General features: G+C 42.5%; 2 protein-coding genes across 2 annotated transcripts; one reads left to right on the top strand and one right to left on the bottom strand.

Moving 5' to 3' along the window:
- Positions 1-2,601: 2,601 nt before the first annotated feature.
- LOC131272675 (dynein regulatory complex protein 9-like) lies at positions 2,602-5,143 on the bottom strand. The gene is made up of 5 exons (XM_058274497.1): positions 4,901-5,143; positions 4,463-4,842; positions 4,121-4,391; positions 3,625-4,049; positions 2,602-3,545 (listed from the first exon to the last, which is right to left on the bottom strand). Exons 2-5 carry the CDS (start codon positions 4,539-4,541, stop codon positions 3,178-3,180), a joined length of 1,143 nt encoding a protein of 380 aa, XP_058130480.1. The 5' UTR covers positions 4,542-4,842; positions 4,901-5,143; the 3' UTR covers positions 2,602-3,177.
- Positions 5,144-5,536: 393 nt separating this feature from the next.
- LOC131272835 (zinc finger protein 70-like) lies at positions 5,537-7,550 on the top strand. Its single transcript, XM_058274701.1, has 3 exons — positions 5,537-5,749; positions 5,822-7,122; positions 7,202-7,550. The coding sequence occupies exons 1-3, from the start codon at positions 5,597-5,599 to the stop codon at positions 7,392-7,394; spliced, it is 1,647 nt and encodes a 548-aa protein (XP_058130684.1). The 5' UTR covers positions 5,537-5,596; the 3' UTR covers positions 7,395-7,550.
- The last annotated feature ends 2,013 nt before the right edge of the window (positions 7,551-9,563 follow it).

The following is a 9,563-nucleotide window of genomic DNA, read 5'->3' as shown; positions in this document are numbered from 1 at the left end:
AGATTGTAATCCAGAGGACCCGAAAGATCGAAATGACGCGTTGAGTACGCATGAGGCGAAACTCTGGGAAAGGGCAATGACTGAAGAGTTATCTTCGTTCCAGAACAATCAGACCAGGACATTAGTGGTCCTTCCTCAAGGGCGCAAGGCCATTAAAACGAAATGGGTATTTAAAAGAAAGCGCGCAGAAGATGGCAGTGTAGTCAGACATAAAGCACGCCTAGTTGCCAAAGGATGCAGTCAACAGTACGGCGTTGATTATGTTGAAACATTTTCCCCAGTAGTTCGTTATGGCTCGCTACGCCTATTGATTGTAATGGCTACCCAGAAGGAGCTGTGTCGTGGTTGTGTAAACGGCAGACATCCGTCGCAGTTTCCACCACTGAAGCAGAATACGTAGCAATGGCCCACGCAACGAAAGAAGCGATATGGTTACTTCGTTTTGTGAATCAGTTCGAGGAGCAAAAGATGATTAAACTGTATTGCGGTAATCAAAGCGCTATGATAATGGCTAGTAGAGAAGCTTACAGTCCTAGAGAAAAGAATATCGATGTCAGCTACCATTTTATTCGTGAATATGTTAGTAACGGCTTAGTACATCTCGAATACATTCCATCCGCGAATAATATTGCAGACGGATTAACCAAGGGAGTAAACGGAACAAAAATGAAATTTTGTACAGAGAGCTTCAGGATGTGCGCTTCCCAATAAAAGATTTACATGGTATGGTCCGAGTTGGGGTGTTGGAATAATAATAACGTTCCATACCATTTTGTCTTTCGGGCAACACTGCCTTTTTGACATGGATTGAATTGAATAAAGAGTCGGCAGTCGGGTAGTGCCTTCCGAACAAAGCTGACGTGTATAGTATTTTCTTCAAGCGCAACCCACGTGCTTCTCTAAAAGTTCCACTAACAACAGACCTTGCCATAGTGACCAACAAGGAGGCCACATACATCCCTACCAACACCAGCCAACGGAATACGGCAATCTACGTGATGGCGTGTTCGTGCAACATCCTGCCCTATACCACCAGAAGGGTGGAGGATTTACACATCGGCATGAGCGATCACAGGGCAATTACGATTGAAACCCCTATTAAAAGAGCAAAATCCTGAGCGAGGTAGGTCAACTCGAACTCTACGGGAGCGGGAGAATTCCTAAACCTGAAGAAATGGCGCCTCATTGTGACAAAAAAGAAAAACACCGCGCCTGGCTACGATAAAATAAGCTATGAGATTCTGAGGCAATTAAACGACGACACCACCCTGATGCTCATAAAGGACCTCAACAGAATGTGGGCACAGGGCAGGATTCCCAAGGTATTAAGGACAATCAAGATCGTGGCCATCCCCAAGCCTGGGAAAGACCCCAAAGACGTCCGAAATCTAAGACCCATTTCGCTACTCCCCACAATAATTAAGGAGGCAAACACGAAAGTGCACAAAATCATCTTGGAGACAATGGCGAAATACCGTTTTTTCCCGAACACTTCCGTGGGATTCCGGAGAAACTGCGCGACTACTTTGGCTACCAACATCCTAGTAAACCAAATCTTAATGCTTTAACAACGCCAAAAGAAAAATCACTGGTATCATTTTTATTGACCTTAAAAATGCATACAACAGTGTCGCAATAAGCAAGCTACTCCGAATCCTCCAAGCCTACTTGATCCCTCCAGAGGCAGTGCGATGGATTAGAGCCTTCCTTCTGAACCGGACAATTGAAATGTGCGTCAATGGAATAAACCCTGAGAAGAACTGTGTCCGTCGGTCTTCCCCAGGGAGACATCATGTCCCCAACGCTTTTTAATATCAACACAAGCCAATGCTACTCTCCAAATGAAGAAGTAATCCAATTCGCTGACGATTTTGCTATTATCCACTCAGGCCAATCGATACAAGCGGTAACAACGAAACTACAGGCATCGGTCGACAGGCTCAAGGACCACCTAGACGAGCTAAACATAAACATTGACAACAGGTCAACATAGACAAATGCTGTGCTATGGTTTTCCCAAAAGTACGATCCTGGCCTGAGAATTAAAATAAACAATGCAGCGGTGCAAATTAACACCCAGCACAAGATTCTGGGTGTGGTGTGTAGGGATTGAGCCGACATAAGAGAGAAATTAAATAATTGATCGAAACATACAAATGAATGAGTGAAATTATTCGCAAGCTAGATGGCAATGATAATTTGGAACTATAGCCTACTTGAACGGAGATAGATCTGCGTTTGGATCAAAGGAAGAAAAAGTATATATATACTGAAACGAGAACAAACGAAGAGCAGTCTTGTGATAGAAAACTTGTGCTATGGTTCCTCGGCAAGACTACGGCTTCGCTCTTGTTAAACCCGTGTTCGAGTCCCGTTTCCAAAGAGGTGAAAGAGGCCACCCGGCTCAAAGCCTCTATAAAATATATTTACTACTACTACTCTTGTGATAGAAGTTGAATTGAGCGGATGAGGTTTAGAAAGAAAAGAAGCAAGAATAATATTGTCGAATTTGGAGTTTAAAATAAAAATATAGAAATGTTTCGTGGAGATCACGACATGGTGTTCGATCAAAAATTGAAGTTCCACGAACACATTGAAGCTCTTAAGCAAAAAGCAAGTAAGCGACTGAACATCATAAAGTGCCTAAGCAATAAAAATCATTCGATCCATCCGGAAAAAGCCTTGCGACTTCACAGAGCACTTATTGGAGGCACCCTAGAATATGGCATCGCCTGCACCAGTAGAGCAAACAAGAATAAAATCGCATCTGTCAACACCGTAATTAACCAATCCCTAAGAAAGGTCACAGGTTGCTCCAAAACCACACCGATAAATACCTTGATGGCAATTGCTTCCGAGATTCCAAGCTAAGAAGCCTTAAGGGGCGTATCATTTGCACTGATAGTCTGTCTTCTTGTCATATACTTCTGGAAGCTAGTGAAGATCTCTTCATGGACGAACTCGAGCTTATGATCATAAGCAACATCACTCACACTTGCTTGGAATTCTACGCGAAAATTCAATCGATCCCAAGTCATATCGGTATTCCTGGCAATGAAAAGGCCGATCACTTAGCAAAACTAGACACTACGAGCCAGAATGCCATATGCAACAAAATAAGACTCAAGGATGTGATCCAAGTGCCTTACACGAGCAACCAAAAGAAAGGCAGGCAAATTATTTTGCTTTCTTACCCTTTTTCGGGGCTTTCTGTGGTTTTTGCTTTTTCTTCCGCTTGAACTGACCCAACCCTTTGCGGACCATCGTGCCTCGCCACCAAGCCTGAATTTTAATCGCTGAGCGCATCTGCTTGTTGGCGATCGCGAGCTGCTGCTCCCGTTCCTTCATGAATTCCGCACAGATTTTCAAATCCTTCTCCCGATGTTTAAACAGAATTGTCATCTCCTCGAACTGTACCTTCAGATTGACGATCTTGTCCTTGTGCTCGGCGATCTGCGCGTCCAGCGCTTTGATTTCGCGCTGATACTTGTCGGCCCAGAATGCGATCTTTTCGCTGATCTGATCGATGCAGTAGTTAATGTACACTGAAAAATAAAATTGTAACAAAAAGCACCCGGTGTTGAATTTTTCCGAGAAACCATAAAATATCCGAGCATGCCTTACCGTCGATTTCACTCTTCAACCGCAACTCGCGCTCGATGTTAGCCTTCGTTTGCTCCGACGTTTGGAGCAGTTCATTTTCCTTGCCCTGTATGATGATACGGGCCTGCTCATGCCGGGTACGTTCCCACTGATGGACGAGCTTGCTTTTGACGTCGTTCTCGATGCGGGCATCCTTAACCTTCGTTTCGAGATCGAATATCTCATCATCAAGGTGCTTCAGCACGTTCTTACACTCCCGATTGACGCCTTCCAGTTGGGTCTGCAGGTGTTTCAGCTTCTTATCGTTCAGTATACTATCGCGAATGAGAATTAGCTCCTCCTGCTCGCTTTGGATATCGTTATCCATGAACGTTTGCAACGTCTCGAAGGTACCGAATTCCGCCATTTCCGAATGGGTATCCGAGAGCAGCTTCCTTAAATTTGAGCTGCAAGTAGAAACGATTGATCAGACATGCTTTCATCGGCAGAACAATGCTTTGCGCCCCTAGGTACTTACATATCGTTCTGCAACTTAACTAGAATCATTTTCCCCATCGCCAAATCGACGACCATGTTTTCGCTCAGCAGCTGATTTTTGTACGAGGGATCGAAGCGTACGTGCATTGGCGGTTTCCGGACGATCGGGGCACTCGTTTTGTCGCCATCGCGATTGATGACAATCAGTTTGTACGTGGCCTCCTCAATTATGATATTGATCATAGCACTTTCCATCTCGTTGAACATCGCCTTCGGTCCCTCGAAGTGGCTGTGCGACTCCGCCGTAGAAGCTAGAAATAGCAACGGAAAGCGTAGTTTAGTTTCGACAAAAGAAAACTCCTGATAATGCTGGCATGCGTACCTCGTGTAGTTGTCTCGCTAACATCTTCACTTTCGGACGATTCCGTTGAGTGAAAATTCGGCATCGAAAGATCACACATTTCAGAAACAAAACTGCAACGAGCTTGCAGTATGATTTATTTCCATAGACCAGACAATTAGACAATAGACAATTGCAAAGACGCCGTACTCCGACAGTGAAGTTCTTTTGTTATCGTTTAGCAATTGTATGCTATCCTAGCAACGCCTTATAACCTTATTTTGCCGTTCGAATATGCGCACCAATCACGTTTGCCAGTTGTTCAGTTCCTCGAAACGATTCCGATTACGATTTGAGACGTTTCGCTTCGGTAGAATCTTTTTCCTCCGGTTCATCACTTTCATCATCGTCATCGGCAGGGTCTTAAAAAAATCGTACAAAATCAACCATAATTCGACCCACAATTTATCCTCATCTTACCATTCACGGCTTTTCGTACAACACTTTGCTTCGAGTGTTCATCTACGAACTTTGTCAACAACTCGTTGGTTTGCTCTTTCACAGCTTTCAGGTCCTCTATAAGGTCACTTATTTTATTGCCACGTAAAACCAGGTCGAACGATTGAGTGGACCCATTTTTGCTTACTTCCGCCAGCAAAGTTTCACCATTCGCCATTTCTTTTGGCTCAAAATCCATAGCGGATTGCTTCCGACTTAACAAACCGGCGCGTCGATTTTTGACGTAGATTACCAAAGAGACCCAAGGCAAGGTAGATGCAGTTTTGACGTTTGGAAGTCGTTATAATGACGGTCCACACATGTCCGATAGCAAGTGAAATATTTCAAAAAAGTTAAATCTAAAATCCTACTATAGTAGGTAGCTATAGCTACCAGAAAAATACTTTCCGTAACCGTTGCAAAAGAAATACTATATTCTCGTACTTACCATAATACTATTTCGTTTCTCAAAAATATTCGAAAATGTGCAGCAATTAATCTTCTTGAATCAAATTTTAACGAAGCGTCAGGTGTGAACGCAGTGTATTCCAAAAATGAAACAGCTGGTCGTTTGTTTATGTTTACATTTCATTCCTCTATCGAAAACCAAACAGTTGCACAGTGAAACGAGTTTCTAGTAATTTACTGATAAATAAATTTAACATTAGTGCTTATAACATGAACGAACCTGTAGAGAAATCTCGAGAAAAGATAAAATGTGTAATTTGTTTGTGTTCTCCATCGACAACGTTGTCATTTACCACACCGATCGACGTGGAGGGAACTCAAATTTATTGTGGCGTTATGTACAAAAGATTTATCGGATTGGAAGTACGGTGATTTTGTTCGCACCGAGAGAGCTCCCTATTTTTTATTCATCACAAAAATTCTCCTTCTTCACAGGACGATGCAATCGGAAACATCAGTCGCAATGATCTCAAACTGTGTCTTATTTGCTTCACTAAGCTCAATACGTGCTACGTATTTCAACAACAAGCCATAAAGTCGGCTAAACATTTGCTAGACATCTCATTTATGTGCAAAAATACTATCGTTTCCTCGACATCAGAAAACGAACCAAATATTGATGGAACAATCGTGGAGTTCAATAGCGAAATCGTTCATCTAGCTTGTGTTGAAGGAGCACCAGAAGACGGAAACATTGGCCACCAAATTCAAGATGCATATGGAACTAATTGCCTTGAGGTACTCGAAGAAACCGAATCCGACCCATTGGTACATGGGACGTGTAACGAAGAAACATTCGAGGAGGAATATCTAGTTGAATCGGATGAATTAGAGCATAACATCAACAATCAGCAATGGAATCCGGAGAAATGTTCATCTACATACTCCGAAACGGGAGGTACAGATTCCCATATCGACAATATCGAACCACATGAGGATTGGCCGGATGATAAAACTGAGGCCGACAAAGAACAAAGAAACATTGCTACCGTCCAAGCAGAGCCATGTGCCAGCTGTGTGCAGAGTAGGCACCACATGCCAACATTACGGCACCATTTTCTTGAGAGCCACTGCATGAGAAAAGCCGATAATCAACTCCACTGTACCATCTGCCAGCGTAATTTTAAATCCAGAAAAACGTACATACAACACCTCCCTATACACCAATCGTACAGCCTGTACGTATGCAGGTTTTGCTCGCAATCGTTCCGGTACCAACACCACCAGAAAAGGCACGAACTTACCCATTCAAAGGAGAAGCCCTACGGTTGTAAGTTGTGCCCAAAAACGTTTCCCACAAAACACGATTTAAGGAACCACATTGCACAGCACAACGAAATGGCCAATAATAGGTGTGATGTGTGTTCGGTGCGTTTTAAAACATTAAAAAGTCTTAAAATTCATAAACTCAAGCAACACGATCAGGTGGCAAAATTTTTCGAGCCCTACGCTTGCGAGCACTGTGGCAAAATGCTATACTCACAGACGGCCGCAACATACCATGCTAATTACAAATGTAACAAACAATCTACGGAAGCTGGTACTTTCTTCATCCGTTGTGCGATATGCAAGCGGCAATTCGGGACGCGTACCCAGCTGGAAACCCACCTCGAAGCGGAACACACTACCGAAGAGCAACAGATATTAATTGATGGTAGGAAATCGGTACACCACGAGTGTGATGTGTGCGGTAGGAGATTTTCCCAGGGTATCACACTTAGACGACACAAGCTAAGGTAATAGCGGTACACCGACGTGTCTTCATGCGGTAAATGAGCTCTTGTATAACATACCTTCAATCTCTCCCATCAACAGGCACGAGGGCATCAAACCGTACCAATGCGACCACTGCCAGCGACGTTTCACGCAAAAGGGCACCCTCAAGACGCACCTTCGGACGCATACAAACGAAAAACCATATCTCTGTCCCGTGTGTGGGGACAGTTTCCGGTCGGCGGGAACGCTTCGAAACCACCGAATACGGCGATGTGGGAGCGGCGAAAGTTGATCAAATAAAGTGTAACAAGCATTATGCTTAGCAAACCATCTTCAGACATGGAATGTTTAGCAGTTCATGCCAGTTGTAGATTATCCTTTTCTCACATGGAATAGGGATAAATATACACATAAGAACTAAAACACTTTCTACATTCTGTTGTTGTTAATAATACGAACTATCGTTTACCATTCTTCTTTTCGATGTAGTAAAATACAAATATGTTTTATATTATATTATTTAAATGCAACTAGTCTATTCAACTACTACAGTCCTTTGTAGTAAAATTGAAATGTGAATGTGTGAATGTGTGAAAAACAGTCCATGAATGAATTTCCGTGGTTATCACCAACGCAAGAATTCAAAGAAATAATCGCATACCAAACAATTGTTGTTATGCGACCATATGGCACTCAAGCAGGAGGAATTTGTCCAAAGTTGTAGTTTAAATTTCCTGTAATATAGTCCTTACCCGTTGCATTTTATTTTCTTCCGTAACTTATCAATACAATAACAAATGCATTACATTTTACTTCGTTCTGAATATTCTTTTTTTATTAAATTTATCTAATATGTTTTAGTGATTACATTAAACGCTATTGTGGCCGTCGTCATCCATATATAGTTGAACTGTGATACGCAGAAGGGTTCGTTTGAATTTCCCTTTTATGTTACACACTACCGAAGGACTGCAGGCTTTCGCATTATTATCGTCCTCTTCTCATTTGCTGAATGTTTCCCTTCCGGTAGCGTTTGTATGTTTATTAAATTTCCATGTAACGGCCCACGCGGGAGGACCGCTGAGCGCTACGATAAGCTTTCCATGTAAAACTGTAGCGTGACATGCGCGGGAAAATTTTACGCCATCAACTTGATTCCGTAGCACCATTATCATATGCAAGCCAAAGTTACATTCATTAGCTGTAGGGATTTGTTATCGTACGGTGTTGTCGTACGGTTCTATTTCATTACTTCCAAAGATACAGGTCCACCGAAGGAACATCGATTCCGAGTCCGGAACGAGTCAACATCGGGTAATGCCGTGTACGTCGCTCCTCGCCTACTTAGTTTCAGCACGTATCGATCAGCGAATCGACATGCCCCTCTTGAATTATGAGAATCGCAGCTGTTAGATTATATTGTAATGTTTAAACCTCTTCTATGCATCGTTCTTTTTTCACAGTATTGTGTTACGCCTCTCTATATCTAGTGTTGCACTTTTTTACCGATATATCTCATTAGCTAAGGCAGTGATATTTTCTCGTTTAGTAGGGTCAAATAGTCCTCCACAATGCGCCGCAACGGCAGCAGCTGCTCCTGCAAGTTCGTTTTACATCTCCTCTGTTTAGCTACGCTATTTATCTGCTACTTGGTAGAATAGTTTTATGTAGTATACTAAAAAGTAACTGGCAGGGGGGGATGTGTGCTGCCGTTACTCTTCATCTTGTTTAATGAACATTTGTGAAAACAGAGGCAATAACGGGCCCTGTCGTGCTTATGGTTAGTTAGTAATGATGCGGCATAAAAAAAAAACAGGAACGTGGAAGCGCTCAGACCCTCACATAAGAGACGGGATGTACAAGTATGTATCCGTGACAGTGGTTGCATCTGTTTTATGTGACCCTTTTTTTTTTTCTTCCGTTAGCACTCTCTCCGGTAGCGGTAGGCCTCGTAACAAACCTAGGAAATGTTGTATTTTCTATCCAGTTTTGCCACTACATTCTCTACACTCTGACAATAACAATCCAAACATAAAGTAACTTAACTTAACTACACTACAAAGGAACACGCGTATGTTTTAAAGCAACGGTTATTTGTTTTTCAGCGCAATTCGAAAGAAGTTGTAAACAAAAGAAAAATACAATCGTATTCGTTTTGTGCTCACCGAAGGACCACCAAACACATGGAAAACGATAGCAACTTGCACTTAAAGATGACGCTTTCTCCATCACAAAACTAGCAATTGTAAATCCTAATTGCCTTGGTAACGAATGAAACGTTTCACGTTGCCATGGTTACTTGAGTTTATAAGTGCTGGTTTCGTTTTAGGCGGCATTTAGTGACAGTTACTATCGTTTCAATTCGGCTTTTACGAGGCAACGATGTAATTCCGTTCATTTAAATCGTCGCAAATATTAATGAATTTATGGTCAATTTCTTACATTCGCTCTGCAACATTTG

This window comes from Anopheles coustani, chromosome 3 (genome assembly GCF_943734705.1).
Source record: "Anopheles coustani chromosome 3, idAnoCousDA_361_x.2, whole genome shotgun sequence".
Lineage (NCBI taxonomy): Eukaryota > Metazoa > Arthropoda > Insecta > Diptera > Culicidae > Anopheles > Anopheles coustani.
Note: the sequence above shows the minus strand (reverse complement) of the source record. Positions and strands in the feature narration are given on the sequence as shown.

What these genes read in the sequence shown, in the direction of transcription:
- LOC131272675 (XM_058274497.1), bottom strand. Translation starts at nt 4,541, where the DNA reads ATGTGTGATCTTTCGATGCCGAATTTTCACTCAACGGAATCGTCCGAA. An exon ending in GTTAAGTTGCAGAACGATAT is followed by an intron (nt 4,050 to 4,120) that starts GTAAGTACCTAG and finishes TTCTACTTGCAG; the next exon opens with CTCAAATTTAAGGAAGCTGC. An exon ending in GTTGAAGAGTGAAATCGACG is followed by an intron (nt 3,546 to 3,624) that starts GTAAGGCATGCT and finishes TTTATTTTTCAG; the next exon opens with TGTACATTAACTACTGCATC.
- LOC131272835 (XM_058274701.1), top strand. Translation starts at nt 5,597, where the DNA reads ATGAACGAACCTGTAGAGAAATCTCGAGAAAAGATAAAATGTGTAATT. An exon ending in AAAGATTTATCGGATTGGAA is followed by an intron (nt 5,750 to 5,821) that starts GTACGGTGATTT and finishes CCTTCTTCACAG; the next exon opens with GACGATGCAATCGGAAACAT. An exon ending in CTTAGACGACACAAGCTAAG is followed by an intron (nt 7,123 to 7,201) that starts GTAATAGCGGTA and finishes TCCCATCAACAG; the next exon opens with GCACGAGGGCATCAAACCGT.